The 26,892-nt window shown below is 41.6% G+C and overlaps 1 protein-coding gene across 4 annotated transcripts in view; it reads right to left on the reverse strand.

Annotated features, from left to right (window-relative positions):
- CDH20 (cadherin 20) overlaps positions 1–26,892 on the reverse strand; it is a 112,594-nt gene that overhangs the window by 12,911 nt on the left and 72,791 nt on the right. For all 4 annotated transcript variants that reach the window (XM_021388156.1, XM_021388153.1, XM_021388155.1 and 1 more), the window contains 7 exons: positions 21,244–21,611; positions 14,606–14,900; positions 12,819–12,938; positions 9,603–9,770; positions 7,830–8,017; positions 4,372–4,625; positions 604–740 (listed from right to left, as the gene is read on the reverse strand). In XM_021388156.1, coding sequence (XP_021243831.1) covers positions 604–740; positions 4,372–4,625; positions 7,830–8,017; positions 9,603–9,770; positions 12,819–12,938; positions 14,606–14,900; positions 21,244–21,486 — 1,405 coding nt within the window. In that variant the 5' untranslated portion in view covers positions 21,487–21,611. The remainder of the gene's footprint in view (positions 1–603; positions 741–4,371; positions 4,626–7,829; positions 8,018–9,602; positions 9,771–12,818; positions 12,939–14,605; positions 14,901–21,243; positions 21,612–26,892) is intronic.

The following is a 26,892-nucleotide window of genomic DNA, read 5'->3' on the forward strand; positions in this document are numbered from 1 at the left end:
TCTGGTGCGGGTGACTCCTGAGCTGAGTTTTAGTTCATTGTAAAAACCAAGAGTCTATTAAGTTCCAGTTGCTCTGGGGTTTTCATATGAGAGAATCCCACAGCACACTCCACAAATTATCCACACAGAGAGCAGATGGTGATGCCACTCACTCACTACTGCCCAGAGCAGATTTTAAGCAGCAACCCAGTAGTAAAGAATCATTGCTGCCTGCCAGTCCCTGCGCCACGCAGTCCTCCCAGGTAGGACTGGCAGCTCTGGCAGCTGCACAGACATTGCACCTGCCCAGTCCTTCTGGAGAAACAGAGCTCTCACAGAAACGTATTTCAGGAAGAGTTTTAAATAAATCCCTAGAATACTAATGAAAATGAAAAACAGCACTCTGCATTTAATTGCCAGCCTCTACTTCTCTCACCACCTCGTGAAAAGGAGCAAAATAAATAAATAAAATATAGCACTGGCTTGCTGATAACTGAGAAGTAACTCACTTAATACCGCTTCCCCTTCAATACATAAGATCCTATGAATTGCTGAATCCTGGTCTCTCAGCTTGCTTTGTCTATTATATCTCATTAATCTATCCACAGTCTGCATTCTCCTTACTCAGTTCCATGGCCAGCACCGTGATGTTGTGCCAGGAAACGTCCTCCCGGTCCAGAGGTCTTGCAGTCATCAGTGCTCCTGAAGTGATGTCAACATAGAAGAATCTTCCTGGATCACTGCTCCTATCAATCGAGTACCTGCAAGAGTACATATTGATAGCATTTTGTAACCCCTGTGACACCTGTTAGCAGCTTTTCAGTATCTATGAGGGGGCTATAAGAAAGAAGTGGACAGACTCTCTAGCAGGGTCTGTTGTGATAGGACAGTGGTTTCAAACTAACAGAAGGGAGGTTTAGATTGGATATAAGGAAGAAGCTTTTTTACAGTAAGAGGTGGCACAGGATGCCCAGAGAGGTGGTGGATGCCCTGTCCCTGGACACATCCAAAGTCAGGCTGGAGGGGGCTCTGAGCACCTGAGCTACACCTCGCTGTAAATGTCCCTGTTCACTGCAGGGGAGTTGGACTGGATGGCCTTTAAGGGTCCCCTCCAACTCAAATGATTCTGTGATTCTGTGTTCAACAAAGTACCCCACCAGTGTGAATACCGAGAATCCTATATAGCAAATGCACAACATAGCTGTGTGCCCCAATGACTTCTATAGGTACAGAGCAAGACAGTTGAAAAATGAGTAGTTCACATGTCTAATGGCGTGTAACAGTGAGTACTGCTGGGATGGAGCTGGAGGACAGGAAGATTTAGAGAAAGCAGCCTCAAAGCAAGACACAGCTCAGTATGGGAACATCTGCTTTACAGAGAAAATCTGTCAGTAAGGAGTGCAAGCTCTTTTTCTAAGCAAAATAATTATACCTTTCCCTCGGGCACAATTCAGACTGTTTGAAAATGACTTCACACCAACTCCTTCACTGGGCACTTAGGCTGATGAGGAGGAACCATTCCTTTCCTCTTCCTTTCACATTCTCTCTGCCCTCCAGTGGAATTAACTCCACCTGAACCCTGCACTGTCCTACTGACAGAGCCGTGCCCTTGCAAGGGGGATGTCAGGGTTTTTCCCATCAATCACCCAGTTTTCCTTCAGCAGATGACAAGACTGGTGGCAAAGACACTTTTGCAGGGTGTGTAACATACACGATTATGTGCTTCACATGCTCTTACCAACAGTTTGTACAAGTCGCCTTCCTAGCTAATTATGATAACATGGAAAGAGATCCTCTGGCAAAAGATACCAATGTGCTTATGCAAATGCCACAGACTAGAACGGAGACCAGACTTCTTCTCTCTTGGTTCTTTCTTCGAAGTTGATGGAAATTAAAAGCATTAGTCATAACAGATGCTGAGCAGGGCTTGCCGTCTGAATTTTCTCCTTTCAGCGTAAGTGCATTCACTGGAACGAGAATGCCAGCCCAATCTTCATATAGTGATGCATTAAGCTGGGATCTAAAGTACTGTTAGGTTATGCTGTTTCAGAAAAATGTAAGAATGCGGAAATGCAGGCTTGCTTCCCTTTCCCTCCCAATTCTTTCTATCTCTTCTTAAATAAAGAGACTTCTGAGGAATTTGATTTATTTAGGAAATATGTATGAGAGTTGCTATATTTTGCTATAATAATTATTTTTGCATGAGGGCTATAAAAAGAACTTCCCTCTGACAGTTTAAGGCCAATGAGTATATGAAATTGAATACAGTCTTGTGATTAGTGGTGCAGTATTAATCACTGGTGTCAAAAAGCACAGGTGGAGTCTTAGTCTGGATACTACATGTTCGTTCTCCCATTATTAAGGCCAGCTCCTTCATGTTCATTTCCATTGTACTCTGGAGGTAATCTTCCTAAATCCCTTGACAACCATCATGGTGTATTTCTAGCAATCAGAATTTCACCACACGGGGATCCAGGTATTGGAGGCTGGAAGAGGAAGGCTTGAGTTCCCACATGTTTGATGAGCCCTCCTAAGAAATGACCTGGCTTCTCTATTTGAGAAAAAGGCCTAAGGAGGGGTCAGATCTCAATTTTAATTTCAGATGTATTCCATCTTAAGTAACAAGATAGATGTCTGGGATTTTCTTATTTTGCTTTACTCTGTGCAAAGTGAATGTGGAGCAAGCCCAAAACACTGCCAGACTGATACTGCACAGAGTTGGCGTGGATGGAGGAAACCACAGTGGAGGCAAAGAGTAGGAGAAGCAATACTTGATGTTTACATTTTAATTAGCATTACAAACGGTATTCAAATTGTATTTCTTCTTTTTTTATCTCAGTCATTCAGATTTGTATGTACGCAGTGTGGGGGAGGAAAGAAGGAAGAAAGAAAGGAAAGCAGGAAGGGAGGAAGATGGGAAGGAAAGAAGGAAGGAAGGTGGGATGGAAAAAAGTTACAGAGGAATCTCTGAAACGTGTAACTTTTTTTTTTTCTTTAAAATACCCTTGGCAATGCATTCTATGCTTTCTAGAGTGCTTTTTCATCACAGGTAGTCACTGGAAAGCTCTGAAGAAAACTAAGAGAAAACTCATTAAAAATAACAACGAACACTGCCAATACTCCGCAGAATTATTTTTATACTATTTAGAGCAGATTAGCACAAAGCTGTTTGTGCTGCAGTGTCTGAATAATGCTAGACGGCTATCAGCAAAATAGATGCAGGCAGAAAAAAAGTTTAGGGTAATGAAGTTGTGCTGCAGACAGTGTAATAGTTTAGTTCTACTCAATAATTTGAGACAATGTCATGAGAAGTAGGATAACTTTATAATTTAGGCAGAAAAAATAAGTGGAAGAGATGAAAAACTTAATTACAGCAGTAACACAGAAAGAGTGCCATCAAGAAAAACAGGCTTTGAGTTTGCTTGCATCTCCCAGCTGAAGCACATAGAGTTGCTCATATAGACTTCCCATTCTTTGAAGGTTCTCAATACTCAGTGTTATCACTCCTGCCGGTATTTCCCAGTACTGAGTACCAGCATCTGAGCGCAGACTACTCGGAAGCCGAACTGACACAGGTTCAGGGTCAGCACCCAAAGCATTTCTCAGGTGAGAGGAGGAGCTGACCTGCTGGAATTAGTAACCTGCAATCACTTGGAGCTTCTGCAGGTTGTGAAAAACAGTACATGGGCTGGCCTCAGAGAAGATCGGTCTTCTCTGATAAACTGGGCTGGCTTGGCAGCTGCTACGCAAAACAACACTGCTGTCGCACAAAGCTGCCCCTATGGCTCCTTGCTGAGTTGGGGCTCTGCAGCTCCCATGGCTGTATATACACCTTTTACATTTCATAACTCCTTATAGGTACATCTAACTCTGCAGGTTTGAGCAGACACTATATAATTCAGTGGCTCATGCGTATTTATTAGTATGCATTCCAGCTACTCCAAATGTAGCTGTGCAATTGAGCTGTTGACAAAGACAGGTTGCACATAGCAATGGTTTTGAAACAGAATGGGAAGAGAGAAGTGAGCTCATTACTTTCCCCTCAGTCCTCCAGCAGATTCTCAGCAATGCTGTCAGTTTTGCTGTCAGATTGTGCCAGCAAAGGAGTTTGTTTTTAATGTACGCTGTCAGGTCTTGCCTTGACCAGTTCATGGCAATGCTAGCTACGTGCGTCCTCTATGCCACAGAAAAAGCTAGGGTGAGCTCCTGCTTTGCCTTGCCAGTTGTAATCAGGCCACTTGTACAAGATCTTGTTTGATTAAACTCACTGATGACTATAACAGGCTGGAAAGAAAGAGTCCCTCCCACCTGTCCTGTGTCAGCCTCATCACCAGTCCATCAACCAGAGGTACCAGGGAATGCTCCTGGGGGACACACAAAGAGAGGACAGACCTGATTGAATTGTTGGTCACATCCGGGTCCTTGGCAGAAATGATCTGTATGGTGGCCCCAATCTCCACATCTTCAGGCACCTCCACAAAGTAAAAGCTAGGCTCAAACACAGGAGGCTCATCCACATCCTCCACGCTGATGTGAACAGTAGTGGTGTCTCGGAAAGGACCCAGGTTCAGGAAGCGCATCTCCAGGTGGGGGTTGGCACCCTCTACTTTCAAGGTGTAGCTTTTCTTGCTCTCAAAGCTTAAAGGCTAAGGAGAAAAGTTGTATCTATGATTAGGTTAGCTACATCAAATGATTTAGTCCATATCCTAATTTTCAGAAGTAAAATATGCCCTCTCATATAAACTAATTCTTTTTGTAAATAATAAATCTCTACCATGAGTTTTATTCATAAGTGTAATAAAGGTTAATATTTGCAGGTGGAGACGGAGCATCGAGTGACAGCTGTATTGGCAGTGGCAATGCCTGCATCTTTTTGTTAATTATTTTTGACAGTCAAACTGGAAAAAGTCAGTTTGCAATATGTATTCATACTGCAGCTACTTTAAAATATGTATTCTTTCATTCTTCTTGCTATAATGAAAACAAAAGTGGCTGCACCACCCTTGTGTTGTGATTCACAGTTTCATTCCACTCTGGGGAAAACAAAAACAAAAACAAAAACAGGCAGGAACAGGTAGTTTGGAAGCACCTGAAAACAGGCAAAGATGTGAGGAGCTGGTTGCTCTGAAATGGGCACAAGTGGCAGTGATGATGAGGAGGTCCCAGATCATGCGTAAGAAGAGATGAGCTTTATTGGTTAGTACTTGCATCAACTTGATTTCCTTTCTAGATGAAGCTATTTATTTGGGGATCCTGGGTATGGAAATAATTGATGCTGATGGTGAAATTTTCAGTAAATAAATCTTTCATTTCCCTCTATGCTCCTTTTCACAGATTCCTGAATTAAATGGAGCTTCTCCAAAACCTGCCTAGATTTAAATCGCCAATTTCATATTTAATGTGCAATTTACCAATCCCAATAAGATAAAACCTGACAAGAATGACTGTATGGAACTTTTTCACCAGGTTAAGTACAATTTACAGAGGACACAGCCACAGTTTCCAAGCAGTAGTCAGAAGTTATAAGCAATCCTACTGGGGTTAAATGATCACAACCCCTTATTTCTGTATCTCAGGAAGTTTTAATGCTGAAAGACAGCATGACTGGATCTCCTTAAGAAAGATCCTGAGCAGGACAGACTTTGTACCAGGAAAGAAATGGCCCCATTCTCAGGGTTGCCCAGTGGGACACGATACTCATTTTTGTTATGTGGATGGCTTTCACAACATGTGGCTGCATTTGTACATGGAGATTGAAGTGCTATGTGTGAAACTACCATGCACTCTCAGTTCATTCAGACTCCAGTAAGACCATTGTTATTCCCATCCAACACCTTTTGCTTTTTCGTATCCAGCTCTTTCACTTTGAAGACATACCACTAGACAGGGCAAGGAGGTGGGCATGAAAGTGGAGGTACAAGCAGATGATCCAAAACTTAATCCTGCTGCACGTAGTTCTCCTGGTGAATCAGTGACTACTGCAGACATAGCACTTGTCAGCAAGAATTTAACTAGATCTACAAATATATTACCCATTAGTACAGAGTCATTATGGTCTACCAATTGCGTATTTATGCATCGTAAAAATAGCAATAAAATATATTCACACGATCAAGCAATAGTTATTGTCCATCTGGCAAGGAGCGTGCAATGTGAAGCTGCCTTAATGTATACCAAGAAGGAGGCCATTGTATCTCCTGGATTCTCACATGAAGAAGGCCGTGTGAGAAACATTGCATGTAGACCAAAAAACTGTTACAAAAAGAGCAGTTAAATCACAGAAACCATTAAAAGCTATAAAACCCAACTATGTTAGGAAATATTTGCTTAGGGTGCTCAAGTTAGAAAAAAAAAATCATACATGGCAGGCCACCACACTTCTGGGCTTAGACCATCTCAGTTTACTTTGGCCTCCTTCATTGTCAGCCATGGATTAGACTACTGAGCCTTCCGTGTACCTTCTGCTTTGGGTGCATTCTAACCTCTTTCCAATGTGGCTCCACGAAGCGGGCAAGCAGGCTGCCTTCTGCCGAGGACACAGCTGAGAGGAGAGACGCCTTTCTTTCAAAGAATTAATTCTGGTTTTAGAAATTCTCTCTCACTCTCTCCCCTTTCTGTGATATCATTTTCTAACAATACCAGTTGCATGGCGATTTTTGGTTTTGGTTGAGTGGCTCCTAAGGACAACTTTCCAATGTTTGGCTATTGATAATCACAACATTTCAAACAGCTTCAGGTACAGATAACATTCTAGAGACATTCATGTGCAGTGGATGAATTGAGCAGCGTGATGTCAGTACATATCCAATATGATAGACATCACAAAGTTTTTATAACTGCTCCCGATACAAATGAACACCTAGTAAAGCTGTATTTCGGATAACCAAAGTCACACTAATTGACTTATGTACTCCACATAAACTACTTTGTTTCATCAATAAATGAGTGAAAAATTCCAGTAGTGTTTTTATTCAGCATTTATTTCATTCTAGCAAAGCATTTAAGCACACACTTAACTTTAGGGATTAGTGCATATGAACAAGAGTTGGAGAGAGGTGACCATAAATATATGCTTAAATGCTTTGCTGTAAGGCACAGAGGCTTGCAGGGTCAAATCAATCCCATGTGTACTTCCATTTCAGTGTACATTTTTGTCCCAGGCTATTTAGAGGGAGTATATATTCCCTTATTAGTACACCAGATATACACTTACACAGAAATATGGTTACAATTTCATAACCTAGAATTACTTCTAGCACTTATGTAAGATCGTAGAATAAATATCCTATAGCAGGGAGTCTAAGCAGAAAGGTCTACTCTGTTCTGTATAGCCCGCGGTACCGAGCACTAGCAGCTTCACAGCTGCCATTTTAGAGACAGCTTCTTCCAGCCTAATTAGCATTTATGGATCTTCAAGCAGCAATTAAAAAAAACACTGCCTGGATTTTATTGGTTTATAAATAATTCTAAGGCATGCTTTATTATTGTTTGTGGGACACCGGAGTGAAAAATGTGTATAGTTCAAATGCAAATATTGATCTAATTTCTTGCATTGCAGGATAATTAAGCTACAGAGAATATTTAAATAGATAAATAGTGAATCAGAATATTCCTTTGGTGGGAAAAGACATGTTTATGCTAATGCTGTCCCCACTTTTTAAAGGAACTAGGAATGCGGTCTGCTTTCATATTTTAGCAATGAATGTTAAAGAAATGTTGTTTTATAGCAGGAAAGGGGCTACCGCCATGCAACGGGCACCAAGTTACTACATGCATAAGGGAATACTGCACACGTAAAGTGTAATGAGGACCGCTAGCTATAAATTACTATAAAAAAGAAACTTTACTACCTTTCTCACAGTTATGATGCCAACTTGGTAATTAGGATCGGTATTAATATCAAAGACATCCAGTCCATCTCCATCCACGAGGCTGTACTTCATCTCCGCGTTAATGCCTTCATCCAGGTCTTTAGCAACCACGCGGCCCACGGTGGAGCTGACAGGAGCGGACTCCAGCACGCTCATCTGGTAGTGCTCTGCCACAAGAAGCGGGGAGAGACAGAACAACGAGCTGTGAAAAGGAACTAGGAACTGCACGGTAATTCAAAAGGTAGATTGAGATGGGCCATAATACCCCTAGTCTGATGGGAATCTCTACGACCTTTCCCAGAGTGGACACAGCAGTGTGATTGCCTTTAACAGAACACAACCTTCTTTTTCAGCCCTCAACAAGGCTTTGAGAGCTCAGAAGCTTGCCTGTTCTTTTTTCCAAATTTAACAGGTACTCTATTAAAATGTACCGCCTCTCCCTGCCAACCTGGCCTTGAGCACATTTGGTGCATCACTAATTTGCTTAGCAGCAAAAGAAAGAACTGCTATTTTAAAAGTATGCATTTTAAAACAACGTGTTTTAAAAATACAAATGCTTTCTCTAAAATACGGTTCTGCCATCCTACTTTATGTCCAAACCTTCCTCTCTATACTCTCTCTGTCCAATTATTGTGCTTTACAAGGCAGACTAACACCAAGGGTCGGGTTTGATTTATTCTCACTTTCCTTCTCCATGCTTTGATATCAAAGTTACAATTCATGCCATTTTCCAAACAGGACTGGTGATGACATGTTCAATAAGTTGCTCTGAAAGGAGAAGGAAAGAAGAAGTTGATGCTTCTTGCTGGTCTTTGTGGAGTGTTTTGATATAGCAGCGCCACATGCAGAAACAGATGGAGAAGAAGTACAGCAACAAAAAGAACTGCAGGAGCTTTTGTTCCTCATCTAGATAAGAAAAATGGCAAAACTAAAATAGCTTGAGACTGATCTATACCACCAGAAAATTGATTTCTTAAAAAAATAGAAATTAACTGTAGGTCCCTTGGAAGACTTAGTTCAAACAAATCTGAATTTTTTCTTTCTAATTTTTAAATGCAATATTATAGGTAAATTTGGTCTAGAATAATTAATGAAAAAAAAGAGCAAAAAATGGCAAATCTTGCTTTGAGACTTTGTAAAGACAAAAGCGATGTTTTGGTGGTGTCTGTTTTTACATTGCATTGATTGTTGCTGTTGTATTTCTTAGAGTTTAGCTGTATATTACCGAGGTTTAGATGAACCTTTACTGGAAAACAGTCTGTATAACAGCGTGCATGACACCGACAGCTCAGCGACCAGACGCTCCCTGCAGTGGCCTGGCTGCGGTGCTGAATGAATTATCTTCCAACTTCCAGCACTGCCACATTGCCCTGATCTGACAGACAGCCTTTTGGAGATAGGACAAGGAGAGAACCAGGGCAGCTATTAGCAGCCAAGGGCAATGGCCATGAGTGGTCTTGGAACACAAAAGCTCTCATTCTCTTTTTTTTTTAAATGTTGTCCTGCAAATTAATTTTCTACTCTGTAAAAAACAGGTTGCTTTTGATGATTTTGGCAGTCAGAAACCTCTTCTGAAAGACAAACTATTGGAAACTTCATTTTGGCATTTTCTGAAGGAAAGGTCCTCCTTTGATCTGAAATTCTGCTCATCTCTCATTATTGCTGCACTGAGTTTGCAAACAGCTGGAACGGGAGCAGACAGCAGTCATGCAGTGCAGCCCTTTTTGCCATCTTGACAGGGTGGATACTCACTCTGTGGAAATCTGGGTGGGTTGTCATTGACATCAGAGAGAGTGATGTTGACTGTGGTTGTTCCAGCTAATCCTCCCAGCTGTCCGCCCATATCCTTGGCCTGGACAATCACTTCGTAATACTCTTTTGCTTCTCTGTCCATGTTCATCAGAGCTGTCCTAATTAAGCCTGTGAGATTGAAAGGGGAAGGGGTTTTGGGGAACAAAAGAGTCGGCAGTTAGTGCACAAATGAGGCAGGGTGGTCCTGCTTCTGCAGCACACTCCCTATACAAAGCATCAGACCAGACTCTGCACTCAGTCTCACCTTTGTTGGCACAATAAAACTCACCCAAATTAAATCTAGGTCAACAGAAGGCGTGAATTTTAAAGGAGCCCGGTTAAAACGCATCAGATGTGGGGCAGGCTGTCCATTCAAAATTAAAGCGCTGCCTTCCACAGCCGCTGGAGATGTACTGTGGGAACACAGTGCGCTACGCTGAATTATGGCTGTGCTCAGGCTAAAAAAGTCTGCATGAAAGGTAGAAGTAATGTGATTAGAGAAAAGATACATAGCAAGCAGGTTTCCAGAGTGCCCTCCTGCACGCAGTCCTAGGCACAAGCTGACTGAAGTCCAATAGGCACCTATGCCGGGGGCAACTAGAACTTGACCTTGAAGGTCTTTTCCTACCGAAACGATTCTGTAACTCTATGGGGGGGGGGGGGGGGTGTCCGTCCCCTTCCTCAAGTGACACTACTGAGAGAGGACGTGAGGTGGCAGCAGCACTTCTCTTATGGAGGCTGCCGGCAGCCGGCCCGGGCAGGATGTGCTGCTGGGCACTGCAGCACCCAAAACCGTGGCTGCACTCAGACTGTCACACATTCGGGGTGTCCCTCCATACGGCCCCACAGCCCCAGGCACCCACCCTGTTCACACAGTACAGCGTGCCACGGCTCGCACATCAGGGCACTGTCAGCTGGAGTGATCTCCTTTAGTCTTTATTTTTAGCAGGTAAACAATGTATGGGTTTAATAAAAAAGCAGTAAAAGGATATTGCATTGGCAATTATCACTGTATGTAAAAGGAAAGAAATAGCGACCAGGACCAGGCAATTCACAGTGCAGTATTTTAATTTTGCTGCCTGGAGTCCTTAAGAGTCTCATCCTGCAAAGCTGAGCAACTCCTCAACTCCCCAGTAATAGAAACAAGAGATGAAAATGCATAGCATTTTTTCTCTATAGGCAAATATTTTCTTGAGAATTCGTCCTCTTGGCTTGTACTTGAGAGAGTGCAAGCTAGATCTAAAGAAGACATCAGCCTGCGTTTGGGGCCTGGGGTACCTGGTGGAGGCCAGTCCAGCACACCAACACTCAGAGCCATTCAGATTCCCACATGTGCTCTGCTCCTAGGCCCCAGGTCCCTCTTCCTCCAACAGGTTTGGCTTCTCTGGGGAAACCCAGCACATAATTGGCTTGATTTTTACAAAAAGGAAAATGTAGGTTTCTACAGGGCCCCCACAGCTGGATACTCAGCCTCCCTGTGTAATGTTTGGAGGAAGGGCCATGCTGGTCATGTCCCCTATTGCTGCAGACAATTTGTTGGCAAAGGAAGGCCAAGGATGGTTATGAACCTTAAGCCTTCCCTGCAGCTATGGGAAGGGCTCAGATCCTCAGATTCTCCAAAATTAAGTGCTGGCGCTATTTCTTATTGCAAATTGAGCATGGCTCTTAAAAGTAGTAAAGAGCAGAGGTGATGTCCCTTCCGTTCCATAACACCCAAATGGTTTCTCAGAATGTAGGAGAATCAGGGGCCTTTGTCTACTGCCTGAGGGGGCTTAAATCTATATCTTTAACCTTCTAGGGGAATTTGGTCATGAACAGGCTGTAAAAGTACTCTGGAAAAAGGACAGAGGCTTTTGGCCTTCCTTTGAATTGGTTTACATCCAGGTTAAAGCAAAATCCATGAGGTGAGTGACAGAACAGGGACAGGATTACTGTTCTTGAGGTAGGCCGTGTTGGGAGGCAGAGGAGTGCATGGAAATGAGTTGCACACCCCTAGGTGCTTTAATCATCAGGCATCACTACAAAGGAACTGGTGATTGCTTATGTTCTAGCTCTGGTTTTGAAGAACATGAGAGGGGCAATCATATTTTGTTGGTTACCAAATCCTGCAGGCAGGCTTGCACTGGGGAAACTGGTTAGAGTCCTGTACCTGTGACGGGGAAAAAACAGTTTCTGGATGACAAGTGTGCGCAGCTTAAATGGGTTGAGGTTGCTCTGGATCTCGTGTCCAGAGATGCAGGTCTAAGTGACTGGGAAATTTCTGAATGGAGAAAGAGGATCTCTTCTGGGCTAAATAGCAATCAAGTACACAATTTTAGACTTAAGGACCTATCTGTAGTCTAAGTTTCACTCAAGTTGTTAAATCAATACTGGATCTGAAGTCGAATATTACCTCTTTGCTTTCTTAGAAATCATTCAGTACTTAACAAAAATGATGATTATGCCCTTATTTTTCCATGTTTGATAACCTGATTACAAAATGAATATTACTGCCTTAATTAGATAGTATAGAGCTGGCTTGCCACATGCACATTGTCTTTGGATAATACACCTGCTAACCACAAACAGCTAACTTTCAGAAGTGGATTACATAGTGATTTTTTTTCTACTTTGTCCCTTAGGGCTCAGCAGTGACTATCGTCTTATGAGTTTCTGACCTTAGCACTGCAAATGCCCTTTAGAAACTGTCAAAACCTGTCAGATTCCTCTTTTGGATATAATCCTTAGATATATACAGAAAAAGAGAGAGGAAACAAGCAAGACAGAAAGATTGTCTTGGAGATAAATTTAAGGTTATTAACAAGAACACCCTTAGGTAAAACTACTCCACATAACTACATCCTTCAGCTTGCACTTTCCAGTTCTGGTTACCAACTAGATCTGCTGAAGACATCACTGGAGAGATAGAAGCTAACAAAGATATTTACAGCATCAAACAAGCCCAATTCCATAACAGCAGAATATGGCCGCTCAGATGAATATATCACTGCAGAGTCCTTCTTCTGGAGTTCATTACCACAGTCTTGCTTTAACCACCTCACAGTGCTGCTCTGTCCAGTTTCCAAGCCATGGACAAATGTTTCTGTGTCCATGGTCACGATGTACCTGTTTTTCTTTCTGCTTAAAACTTTTTATTTTAGTTTCCACACTGTCTCGTTCCCTAGTGAAATAACATACCTGTCCGAGAGTCCACAGAGAAATATGGCTGTCCTTGGAGAATGCTGTACACGACTCTTGCGCTGTTCCCATAGGTTGGGTCATCAGCATCTGTTGCTGTCACCTGGATAACAGAGGTGCCTGAGGAAAAAAAGAAAAAATAGATAAGACCCTGATGGATAAAGAACTGCTATGAAAAGTACACAATTCAAACCAAATCAAAATGTCTGACAAGTTTTCCCACACAAAATTTCTCCATTTGATTCTAGTAGTGTTTGTATTTATTGCTCATACTTGTATTTCATTAGCACTAAAGGAATTAATAGGCATACATTTATCAAGCATCTTTAAGAAGATATAAAAGAGCAAGCACTCTATGACCACGGCTGCAGAATTGCTGATCCAACAGTCTTTTGTGGTGGTTTGCAGGGAGTTATTAGTAATACACTATTTGTTTCTTTTCCCCCTTTCTTCCTTTAAAATGTTCAAATAACATCTATAGAAATTCTGACATAAATCACTAATTGCTGCAGGAGGTCCATGGGTGCTATATGTTGATTAAGGAATGGAAATCATTCACAAGTTTTGAGCAGGAAGGGATGCATCTTTCAGACAATCTTCTCTGTAGCATTGCAGTTTACGTTGCACGGACTAGAGACTACACCCTGCTAAAGTGCCTTTTGGGCCCCGCACAGATGCATATGCTTTTCCTTCGATCGGTTTTCAAGGTTTGCTTCCTCTGAAGCTAATAATGGCTTGTAGGTGGTATAATTTATCAAGAACAAGGAGAAGGTGAGACATAACTGTTTGAAATATATGAGAGTTTTGACTCCTTAAAATGTCAGACAATGCCTTTATGAATGCATCTAGCCCTCTGCATAATGTTTTGTGTTAGAAACAAATCTAGTGTTACTAGATACACACTGGAAAATAAACATGAATTCAAGCTACCTACTAACATTAAGTAGCATTATTTCTGAATGGAACTTTTGAATTTGATACTTGTCTCCAGCCTTATGTCAACATTATATTGAAGAATGAGGAGTTGAAGCATATCTGTAACTTCAGAACATGATTTATTTGGTATTATTTCAGAAATGATGTCACTGAGCCAAAAAGCAACACACCTCTCCAAAAGGAAGAAAAAAAATCCAGTAAAAAAGAGTATTTAATGTGACTATTAGAATTGTGTCATGATAATGGGATAATGGTTTACCCTGACTTGCATAGATAGGAAGGATGCTATTTGCCCTCTGGCTACACTGCAATAACAACTGTCTTTGGCATGATCTCACTTTCTAGAAGTGCAGAGCAAACAGTACTTGATCTTTGGGATCAACTGAACTGTGTTCAGTGCAGGCATACAGGATTAGAAGGTGCAAAGTTGCTAAAAATTGTCACTGCGTCCGTAGGATTTCAAGGGCTCCTGGACAGTATTTCAGCTCTCAGTATGAACTTGCATTGGTTTCTGTAACTTTAATTTTCTGGCTGGTAACGGATTTCTAATGGTCATTCTATTACTACCATTTGATGGCAGGGAAGAAGTGGCACTACATTACTACCAGTTGTCTGCAGATGGAATGTTCAAATTACACCTTCCTTCAGCTCTCCAGTTCCCCTTTGCATTTTTCCTTTCAGAGGTGCCCATCTGATGGTGGGGCAAAGCCTACATTCCTTCTTCTGCAGCAGCCAGGCACCTCTGAGGAAGATCTCCTGTCCTGCAGCTTTCACAAGGAACAAAGACAGCGTCCAAAGAGTCGGGGAACTGATGTTTTGGAGACCATCTCTAACCACAAAATCTGCCTTACCCACAGGTGACATTTCTGGAACAGAGGCCACATAAGGTCCATCCAAGAACTTGGGCTCATTGTCGTTGATGTCTTGGATTTTGATGATGAACTCTGACTCCGGTTCCATTGGCCGGCCCGTTCGTCTGTCCAGAGCCTGTGCTCGCAGGGTATACTGCGACCTTTCTTCCCGATCCAGTCTCTGAATGGCATGAATGTCCCCCGTGGTATCATCAATTGTAAACACAATGCCAGCTCCCTCTCCTGAGAGGATGTATTTGATGGAACCATCTCCTCTGTCCATGTCAGAGTGGAGCTGTGGAAAGGGAAAGGACTCAGTTAGAGCATGAGCAGGACAAGTAGCTTCCAACAGACACTGAGCACATGAGCATTTTGGTCATACTGAGCTTTACAAGCTCCATGAAGTCCGTATCAAAGAGCTGCAGTGAAACCCCTCTCCTGTCTTCCCATATCTGCTCCCCTGGCTGTGCCAGAAGAAAACGCAGAGACGCTCAGACAGGAACAGGCCCTGTGCCTCTTTCAGATCTCACTCAGCACAAGAATGATCTTTTGCCTGGTTGCAGTGGCCATTGAAAAGGAGTTACTGAAGATCTGGGATAAGGATAGGCCAGCAAAAACACAGACAATGCTCGCTCATGGAGGTGAGAGAGATTGCAGGGGTAGTATAATACCGGGCAGATGAGGTAAATCTCTTTGTGATCAAGGAGAAAGCAGCATGGGAGAGCTACTCAGCGAGTGCCATCATTCAAACATCTTCTAAAGAATTTCCCCTGAAATTTTCCCATGAAAAGCAAGAAAAATTCAGCTGGACCATTACATCTTCAGGAAAGAATTATTGTCAAGCAGCAGGTAAGGTAATCAATGTGGAACGTTTGATTGCGTCTGTGGTAGGATATATAGATGAGAGGCATCCCAGAGATTCTAGGGAATTAGCAAATGGATTTATTGCATGACTGCTAATTAGTTCTGAGCAGCCACAGATAGCTAGGAATGCAATAGAACAGAGGAAAAGTAAATGCTGTGCTAATTATCATCTGAAACAGAAACAAATCATCCTGGGGACTACCATTCTGTTAAACACCTGGTTCCTCTGAAATACTGGAATGACTATCAAAAGACAAACAGAACACTTAGTTTCACTCACACTGTATGGATGCTTAACAGTGTGCTCATACTTCCATGGTTTTGATGAACAGAGCTTAAAGTCTTGACCAGGTCCCAGAGTATGGAACTGTTTCAGTCCTAATGAACAGGATGGTAATAGAATCGAGGTGCAAAAATCAAAAGGGACTCAAAGGAACAGCTGAGGTGTGAATGCTGTTTTCAAGTATGATTATCAAATTGGGAAATGAATAAAGAATAGATAAAACCAACCAACCAACAAACAAACAGATTAAAAATTACACCCAGTCATCAGAGTACTTAGGTGGCACGTCAACCTTTAACGACTGTCGTGACAACGATTGTTAAAGGCAGGTACCCATCTGCCACAGCTGAACTCTAAAGTGGCTGCAAGAGCTAAAGGTACAGATAGTGACAACTGTCTTGTCAGGTAATTGATACTTCATTTCATCCTTTTGTTCATGGCCTCTGCAGTGGCCACTATATCTGAGAAACATCGGGCCTTTGGAGGAATGCTGGCAGCTCTCAGGTGATGTATCAGCTAAATGGAGGAAGAACAAGCCCAGAAAAAATTGGCAAAACAGTTATGTTTAGATGTCTGCCATGCGTATTATTTCTCGTGCAGGTGCCAGAATTGTGAACTGGCACATCTTCGGGAAACAGCATTTTGTGATTAATTTAAAAAACAAGAACAATGGTTGTCATTATTTGTCCTAAAGGCTCATAACTCAGAGATTATCATTTTCATAGCTCATAAACAGGATGCTTCCAGAAAAAGGACAATATTATACATGGGCTGCTCTGAAAGTAATGCCTCCTATTTTATTTTTCTTTTATGCCAGCCTGTAATATCAGAGGCAGATGTTGGTAGTATGGCAGAAGAGGTTGAACCTTCCCATCAGTATTCCATTACGTTTTGTTGCTGTGTGACAAACAGCAGCAGAGGGGCAGTCTGACCAAATGGCATCTGACACGGAAGCGCATATGAAGCAAAAGTGCGTCACTAAATTCCTCCATGTGGAAAAAATGGCACCCATTGATATTCACTGATGTTTGCTGAATGTTTATGGAGACCAAACAGTGGATGCGAGCACAGTAAGGCGGTGGGTGGTGCGTTTCAGCAATGATGCCATCACAGTAGCTGTGAAAAAGTGGATCACCTCCACTGGTGCAGATTTTACAAGTGTGTCATGCAGGTTTGTTCATTATTGTTGTTCATTATTGGTGAAAATGCACAGCTAATGGTGGTGACTATGCTGAAAAATAATGTTTTGTAGCTGAAAATATGCTCTATCAAACTGTTATTTTGCTCTCTGTATCTGTTGTAGTTTCCATGGAAATAAATAGGAGGCATTACTTTCAGAGCGACCTGTGTAGGTTTTCAAATTGATTTGGAACCACTAAGCTACATCTTAGGCATTTATTTTAGTGCATAAGTGCATCAGTGAGAATGTACAGCTGCTCAGACAGATACAGATATTAGACCTGACTGGGGAGTTAGAATTGGGCCTGATGGAAGAAAACATGTTTTAGAACATCCACAAGTCATTATTAAATAGGAAAAAAAAATAAAAAGGAAAGAAAATGTCACAGTGAAGGAAAAGGCAAAGGAAAAGACAAATGACAAAGAAAAAAAAAGGAAAAAAAAGAGCATGTTTTAAAATAGCAGATGTTCTGAAAAGTTGTAATGGCTTGGAAGAAGATATTGAATCAAACTGATGAGTTAAGTTACCCCTTCTGTTTGGAATAAATGTATTTATGTAGGGAGCAAACACGGAACAACTAATAAGAATTTAGGAGTACAAGAGGATCTCTGTCTAACTGTGATTTGTTAAAAGCCTCAACCAAGGTCTCAATTAAGACTAGGCAATAAGAAATGCTAGCAGCAGTTTCGTGACTTCTCATATAGCCTGAAGACATAGAAAAAAAAAAAAGGAAAAGACTTAATAAATGCAGACTGTAACAAATTGGAAAGAATGAGGTGTCCACAGAAACTGAAGCTCACACCATTGCAATGACAAACCCAATATCATGATGGTGGAGTGTACGTAGAAGTGACTGTACTTGGAAAGGTGATCCAGCTTTAAGCTGGCTCTGTTTTATGGGTGGTGCAATAAATTGTGCTGCCATGTGGCTGACTCAGAAGTAGGAACAATTTAAATGTACTTTCTCCTCTGTATTAAAGAATCATAGTATCATAGAATGGCTTGGGTTGAAAAGGACCTCAAAGATCATAGAGTCTCAACCCCCCTGAATGAAACATAAACACTGAGGCTACCTGCGCTAACCTGAGCTGCTTCTTTTGATAAGGATAGTACAAAGATTAAGGAGGCTGTACCTGCACCTACACAACGCATTTTCTGGCAAACAGCACGTGCAAGAGAGTGGTGCTGCTGGGGGCAGCTCAGGGAAGGGCGTGTGCAGACCCATTGAATGGGCTGTGTTCTGCCCGTGACGTGCTCTCCCATCTCTGCCTTCAGGGAGGCAGCACCTGCAGGGGAATTTGTGAGGATGCATAAGAGCACTTGGTTGATATGTAGTGATAGCCTGTAGAAAGAAGGCATTTTATTCACTCATTTGGCTGCTGTGGTTCAAATGCCTCTTTCCTCTAAAACAGGGCTAGGGAGGCTCCAACACTGCAAAGCAGCGAAGTCTGTCTCCAGTTCAAGTACTGAAGCAGTTTAGTTTGCTGGATGAATGTGGAAATACCTGCTGCAGCACACGCAGGGACTGTCGTTTCCCTAGTTTGTCCTGCTAGCTAACCAGTGGTTACCTATAAGAAAGCTCAGCCCTCATATTTACCTGTGACATGGAAACTTCTGAAGCTAAAACACTTTAAATTAGAATAATGAGCACTGGAGAAAAGCAAAAATTGTACTGACTTCACCTTAGGAAGTTTCCTTTCTTTTCCCTGTCCAATAGATACTTTGCTCCATGACTTACAGGTACATAGGAAAGTACATTTTTTTAATAGCAGCCTTGAAAATCATATGAGGCGAGCCTGGACCCAGGGCTTGACTCAAGCTATTTTGAGGTTGCTTCAGTAGCACGTAGCTAGCCAGAAACAGCCGTACAAGAGCACCAGAGGAGCTCCTCCCTTCTGGGATGCCTTTAGAGCATGAAGTAAATATAACTGGACCAACACTGTACGCTATTTCCATCTGCCACAGGGTGCGGAAAGCAGGCGGATGAAAGCAAGGCCTGGCGAGCAGGATGTTGCAGGGTGCTGTGGGTGGCAGGGGTCAGAGGAGGCTCTGTCTGTCCAGCAGGCACCCAGGGCAGTTTCAAGGGCTGGTGCTTGCACCGAGGCCATGGGCCTGCGGTCCTTCTCCGTTTCCGCCTAGCTCTGCACGAGATATTTCTGAGCCTGCCTGGGGTGACTTGGGCTGAAAAATTTCTGTCCTGCCAGAACAATTAATTCAGCCCACAGCCTCTTCCCTGCTGACCCCTTTCCTAAGGATCCCTCAGGTGCAAGCAGCAATGAATGCAGGCGTGGTGATGGATTGTGGGAGGCTGCAGCTCCTTCCAAGGGTCTGTGCCTTCAGCTGTTTGAGGAGAGGGGAGGCCCTTCCCTCCCAGCAGCTGCCACAGTATTCACAGCACTGCTCTGTGCTTGGTTTAGGGATGGGAGAGGATGAGATTTTGTACCCCAAAGGCCATTTTGGCAGCACAATTCCATGACGGTTGGTGTACATGAAAGAGACACAGGAGGCTGCTGAAACAAACTAGCCAGCAGGTCATAAGTGCATAAAGCTAATTGGCCCTGTTAACCGAGAGCTAATTAGCCCTAGCTTGCCCCTCTGGTAACCCAGCCATGGTGTAGAAGCAGCTCACTCATGGCAGCTTAGCCCTTTATGTAGTGGACACAGACCATGAAGTGCCACTGCTGCTATCTCCATTCAGTAGAGCTCAGTGGGAGCAAGCTCAAGAGCACTGCTGGATGTACCATGTTTTTGTGCTCCTAATGCCACAAGAGTAAAGCAAAGAGGAGCTGATCTCTTCCAGTACTGCTCGTAGCTAAAATTCAGCTTACAGTGCAAGTCTGGATTCGTTTCAGATGAATCAGAGTATGCAAAATAATGTGTTTGGTCATGGTTCCAAAGTTGTACGTTGCATGAAAATAAGAATTACTTTAATCAGTAGAGATCTCAAGAGCTGAAAAGTTAGGTGCAGAGATGAATGAAGACTAATGTTGTCTCACTTGATGGCAATCACTAGTAATACCACTAGTGAGAGGAAGGAAGGAAAGCATATCTTGCTGTCAGTCACACAAGGATAAATTGGAAGGAGCTCTTTTGAAGCCAGTGCATTCATTTTGATTTATACTGGTATGACTGAAGGCACAGTTTAACTCTGTGGATTTGTAAAACGATAAATGCAAGTCCAAAATGTGCCTTTGGATTTGTGATATTTTTTTTTTTTTTCTGCAGACAGCTTGGAAGGAAAGCAATAAAATCTGAAGGAATTGTTTTCTGGCATCATTTCTTAGTTCTTATTGTGTCATATCTACCTATATTTAGGCTGTGCTCATCATCTAGACATGGAAAATCTCATTTGCATTCTTCAAACAATTCACTACACTAATCCTCCCCACTTTTCCCAAATTTTCACCTCAGTTTTAACAAGAAGCGAACCTAGTGCTGCCCATGGGCCTTTGAATAGCTGGTCAATACTTTGATTAGCTGGTCGATACTTTAAATAGTTCAGAGTCTTTACAAGTGTTGGAAAAGCAGACTAAGGAGGATGGATATAGTGAGGTAGATTGTGATGGCAGACATTACGGGTCTGACTTCCACCAGCATGTTCTTCGAGCAGCTAGAGTAAAGTGAATTCAAATTGCTACCAGGTAGACAGGGTGAGCATAGCAGTCCATTTTACAAATATTTGTACTGATGTATAGGTTCTTAGCGTGTAAGGGATCTGAAAATGGGATTTTGTATTTAATAAGCTGTCCCTCTACCCTTCTACTTCTCTCCAGTCCACATAATTAACCTGGGGTCAAGCTGTGGTAAGAAAGGAGATACCTTGACCCCAGAGATGTGCAGAAAACAAAAACTGAAATGTCAGTTTTCAAGAGATACTGGCTATTTCATTTGATTGTGAATTTCATCTTCCAGCTGACTTGATCACAGACAGAAGCACGATCACAAACACTTCTTTTCCTTCCTAATCCTCCTTTGTCAATATAACCTTGCTTTGTCTTGACATTGAAGGAGTCCCTGGAAAGATCACTGCAGACTTTCTAACACTACCTCAATTACAGCTGAAGATGGGTACAGCAGATCTCTTTGAAATAGGCAAATATATTGACAGCACCTTGAAAAGGAAATTCTTCACGGCTAAAGGTGACACTGGTGAAAAGCTCTTGGGAGCTGAAGTGAAATTAATGTGGATAGATTCACAGCCAGAAAGAAGAGAGAAAAAATGCACTTAGAGAAACTTCCCATGTTTTGTCATGATCTGCATGTACACAGATGTAAGTACTCTGCCAGACATCCTCCTGGGGCAGCTCTTACCTTCCCAACGTAGAGAGGGTCAGTTCCTGTGTACTCCTCCAGAACGAAGAACTGGTTCCACACCCAGCTCCTCTTCATACGCTGATGCAGTTTGTCTGGCAGGTTGTCTTCTGGCCCTTCAGAGAGGGGTCTGGCACTTCCTGACAGCACAGTTGTAGTTAGGTCCATCAGTCCCCAAAAGTACAAGGAGACTCCAAGTCCAAACAAGTTCTTTGCATTGCTCATTCTACCTGAAGTCCACATCCGTATACTAGGGCTGACTTAAAAGTCAAAACACAGTATCTTAGGTCCCTTGAGAAGAAAGCAGGTCTTGTGTGTAGTCCTTTGAAATGTCCAAGAGAGATCCTGGTTCTGAGAATGACAGCCTCCTGTAAAGTTAAAGGAAATTCATAGCAGGATCTTATTTTCCCCAAGGTAAAAGAGTTTCCTCAATAGGCAAATATGCTATAAAATATTTAATCTTCAATATAAAAATATAATAACAGGATGCACACATTCTGAAACTATGAAGACTATTACCATATAATGCAGAACTAGAACCTCAGATAAAAGAATCACCGGGATTTAGTCAGTAAGTAAGTAAGAGTTCTCTACTTTGCTAACTTAGTTGTAGTGTTTCTTCATAGTATTGATTGGCACGAGCTAAGTGCCTACTCTTTAGAAATATTTATGACCAGAAGTCCTCAGAGAATATTTAATACTGCTCACTCTAGAAATTTATAATATCTGGTGAACACTTCTTGGCAACAGGTTTTTTTTTCCGTTTAAAAACTATGCCATTGTCATTACACACACGTGTACCCAAACATGTCTACTTAAATACATATATTGCTGCATTACGAACCTGAATTTCATTTCTAGCAGCTGCAAGTTATTTCTAGTTTAATTATTCTTTAAACCTTCCCTTTTTCTTGAATTCAGGTTTCACACTCTGTTGCCTCCACTCTGAGGAGCTGATCGCTGCTACAAATGCACCATTTCTAGAATTTGAATGGTCAGTTAATCATTTTATAACCCACAAAAGGTTTCAGAGTGCTGATGGTCACATGCTATTGTGTGATATGTCCTAACACATTTTTCCTTCGCTAGCCTGAAAGACCCATTTTGTCTGAGGAATGCTGACTTCTATCAAAGGACACTTTCTCATCAGTCTAGGATCTTTTGTAGTCATAAAGTCAGATTAGTTGGTGACCTCAGTCCAGGCTATGGAGTGTAGCAACCCTTTCCTTCACCATTCTGCTGGGTTTAATGATGTGATACTGCACTCAAATTGCTCTGCCAAAACACTCCATACATCCTCTATAGGCCTAGTGTTTTTGCTGCTCTTTTTGAGAACTCTGTTCTCAATTCTCTCCAAGACAAATGGATTCATTAGGAAAGGCATACTGGGCTCTGAGGCTTAAGAAAGTAGCATGCACTTCATTTTACTGCTGTTCCATAGTTAAGTCTTTTGCCTTAATTAATCGTTTTATCCCCTGGAAATAAAAAGTAGCAGGAGACATCTGTCAGATATTCCTAATTGAAATTCTTGAAAGATTTCAATATCATAAAAAGTATAAACATTTTCACCATAGTATTTTGGAATTTCTGACTGAGACAGTACAATGCTTTCAACAGAGAAGAAGAGATCATTAGAAAATTTTCTAGCATCCAAGTTGGTATAACTGGAGTCCGGGGACCCTTAGAAATCTCTACTATCTGCTGAATTAGCAAATTAGAATTTAATTCAGAAGTTTGCTGAAATCTGAAAGAGGCAGATTAATTCCTAAATACAAGTCCTCAAGGGAAGTAAACTCAAAATAACAGTCTTAGATTGATTTCTACACATGGTGTTTCCAAGTATAAAGCCCCAAAGGAATATGACTATACAGTGCTGCTAGCCTATACAGTTGTGAAGCATAACAAACAAATAACAAGTCCTTACCTTGAAAAGTTTAAACCTAAGGTTAGGTGTAGCAAAGAAAAGACAAACTATAGGCACAGAACATGGTAGGTCTCCTCTAAGCACACCAATTTACAGAACTGCTAGGTGTTTAGATATTGGCTATATAATATGTTGAGTTCATTGTTTGAAAAGGCAAAGAATAGGGATTTATCTGAGCAGTACAAGCCTAGAAGGACCATAGTAAACTCTGTATATTTGTCATTCTATGAAGAAGCTGGCAGCTGTGTGAGAGGCAGGGACAAGGCTCAGCTTACTGGATGCTAACAGTCTAAGGAGTTCAACAGCAGAGCACAGAGTGCTTGCCTTTCTCTGTCCTGCAAATCCTTAGCTCCCAATAGCCAAAATACGTCCACACTGGGGAAAGGAAGCTGAAGGCCTCGTCACACAACAGGTACATACACCTTGCTCTTTGTATGTTGTCAAGAGCATGTTTTTCTCAGCTAAGTTAAGGGGACATTATTGACAACCAGTGTTTTACTGATGAATAAAGATGGGGAGAGGCTTCAGACCACCTCTCCCCATGAGTTGAGAGAACCCATTACTGCCTCCACTATGTTATTGGATGGGAAAGCAGAGACAGCCACTGGCTAAGGTCCCATCTAGAGTTTTCACTTTTAGAATTCCATCTCCTGTACAAGTCAGTTACATTTTTCTCTGTATGACAAAAGTAGTGACACAACATGATGAACCATTTCCTGTGGCAATGAGAATTATGTTATAGGTGAATGCCCAAAGCATGAATTCAGAACTAATGTTGCCAGTTGTCTCCTGCAATTAAGTTCAGCCAACGAAAGTCAATAGCCCTCAATCAAGGTAGTATTGAGATATGAATATATAAACTTACAGAATTAACAGTATGCCTGTAATGAGGTAATAGCAGAAGAAATCTGGTCATCAGGATGCTTTTCTTCTGGATATGCATTATTACAGGCTGTCTCTAAAACAGCTTTTGTCACTTGAATGTCACTCTGCATTGTAATGTAGTTCCAAGAGGAACCTTTCTTAAAAAGAGCGTGCAACACTGTGGTCCTCAGGAGCAACACTATTAAGAGTATTTATTATTCCCAATGCAATCCTACTTTAGTGTAGGGAATTATCAGGAAACATACCATTCAGTAATATGAAGTCTTGTAGAAGGAAGCTCCTTCTCTGAGTAACAGTAGTTTCTGCATTTAATGCCAGCTCACAATGATTTGGTCATATATTTTTGTAGGCATGGAAGAAAGTACTAGTTTTGAGGTGGCTCTGTTTTCTTTTTTCTTTTTCTTTTTTTTTTTTTAAATGCTAATACCTGAGTTTTTTGTGTCTCATTCCTTTCCAAAACCGTTAGCAAGCAGGCTCAATACTACAATGAATAACAGAGTTTAATCACAAATAGTTCCTCTACCTCTGAAGCTGAAGGAGTATTACACTATTTTTTTCTATCTCAGGTCCTTAGCTCATATTGAAAAAATGAAAAAGACCCTTGTAAACTTCCGGTCCATGGTGCTGTTGATCTCTATGGTGCTCATTCTCAGCTTCACCTACTGTCGGTCCTTGGATCTGCAAGGGATACTATTTTTCAAGCAAGCTATTTCTCAGCCGTATAAAAAGCATTTATATACATACAGGGTTCGAATTGTACAGTTAAGGTCATGGATGGCTGGGTCTTTCAGAGGACTTGTGCAAATGGCTGCTTCACCAGCTGAGTGTGATGGATGAGTATGGAGTCACCTGGACTGCAGCTATGAGAGTTGGCCAGGGTGATAGCCATATGCTTTGATTGTGCTGTCTTGGTAGGGTCTCTAGCCTTACGTAGACCTTAGAGCTTTTTGCCATAGATGGATGACACAGGCATTGAGGCAGCCTGTTCTGCCTCAGGCAGGGTAGTTCTTTGCAGGAAGATCAAGGGAATTGGTCATACAGGAAGGAACTCATTGGCATAACTGATAAAGACCTTTAATGTTCTCTTAATGGAAGTTGTTCCTTGGAGCTCTCCAAAACAGGTTCTTAACTATATCTGCAAAGATGGAATTGATGAACCTCATCCCGTTATATAAAATACATTACAGAAACTCGTGTTTCATGGCTCAGCATGGGGATGGGCAAAGGATTTCAAAGCAGTAAAGGCAGGGAAATCTTATTTTCCTTACTCACACACAAAAAACTATTAAGCCTAAGAAGACTGCATGACCACAATGTGCAGAATGTATTTTATTTTTCAAGAAAAATTTAAACATATTTCAGAACCCAGTTTGTTACTCACAGATGAGTGTAATTGTAATAAGCTTAGATGCATCTGTGCAGTTTAGATCCCCGACCCAAAGTGAACTCCTTTCTTGCCCCTTCTTTTGTGATGAATATTTGATTACCAGCTCAGTTGTTTAGGTTACTTTCTTTTCCTGCTCTTGCCTTGAAGACATTGCTGAAAATCCTTTTTCTTGCCACTCAACAGTTACAAATATGGCTTTTGGCTTCATAAAGGCCCATGAAGACCTAATTAAACCCCATGCAACTGGTGGCTTATACACAACACAAAGGAACCATCTAATTGTTCTACACAAAAGAGTCATGAGGCACTTTCCACTATTTCAAATACAAATATCTCTTTTAGCACATACAAGTAAAACAGGCGTATTCCAAATGTGAGATACTGTTCATGCTCCATTTTTAAAGACTCCAGCATCCCCTCCATATTTGTACAGTAATTAAACTGTTCTTAATTGAATATCTAATTCTGGTCAAAGATGAAAAGGAAAAAGAAATATGCACCAGAACTAACTTCTAGCATTTCTTGCAAGTGACACATTTATCATGTTAATTCTGAAGAAAACAGCAGTTCCAAAGAAAGGATGAAGATATTAATAGTTAGGATGACCATGTGAGCATGCAGAGAGTTCCACTGGGATTGAAATGTATTGTGCTCAATACATATTTACATAAATGCCAAGGATTTTATAGTTAAAAAGATGAAACTTGAAAAGGTTTACACACACGCTTAGTGGATTTTCCATTTTGAGCAAGTATTCTCCCAGAAAGTCAGTGGGCTATTTGCATTCATAAAATTAATTACATGCCTACATCCTTTATCCCTGATCCTTCCAGCGGATTTTGCTGTATGGACCTAGCACTCATATAGAACACTACAGAGTTTACAGGATCCCATGCAGACACATCTCCAGAGCAGAGGCAGTTCATTTACAGGCGACATACTAAAGTGAAAAAATAAGGAAGAAAGAGGCAATTGATTTTAAACTCCTTCCTCGGCTTTATCCATACATAAACACACAAATCTGTGTGATATTTTTAATACACATTTTTAAATGTTTCTTGGCAGTACATATACTGCAACAATAATCTGTTAATGGAAAATTATTTCTGTGCTTAATGACACCTCTTAAAGAGTTCTCCCCCACTATTTTGCCAAAAGAAACCAAACAACTCTAATGAACCCAGTAGGAAGAAATTGAAGTTCAATGAAAAGAATCCTCCAAGTGAGCTATTTACTTTGTTCCTTGAATTTCTTGTGACATTTTGAACCCAAGATGGGGGTGTAAGTACTGTTCAGTTTTTTCCCCTCATCAAATATATTATTCTTCTATGTTTTCACAGATTATTTCTTAGGTTTCCTGTATCCTTACTTGCTCACAGCTTTGAAGTCTGATGCCTCTGTAATAACCCAATACGAGCATCAGTCAGTTAGAAAGTGTAAGCTGTGTTCTTTG

The sequence above is a fragment of the Numida meleagris genome, chromosome 2, assembly GCF_002078875.1.
Source record: "Numida meleagris isolate 19003 breed g44 Domestic line chromosome 2, NumMel1.0, whole genome shotgun sequence".
Lineage (NCBI taxonomy): Eukaryota > Metazoa > Chordata > Aves > Galliformes > Numididae > Numida > Numida meleagris.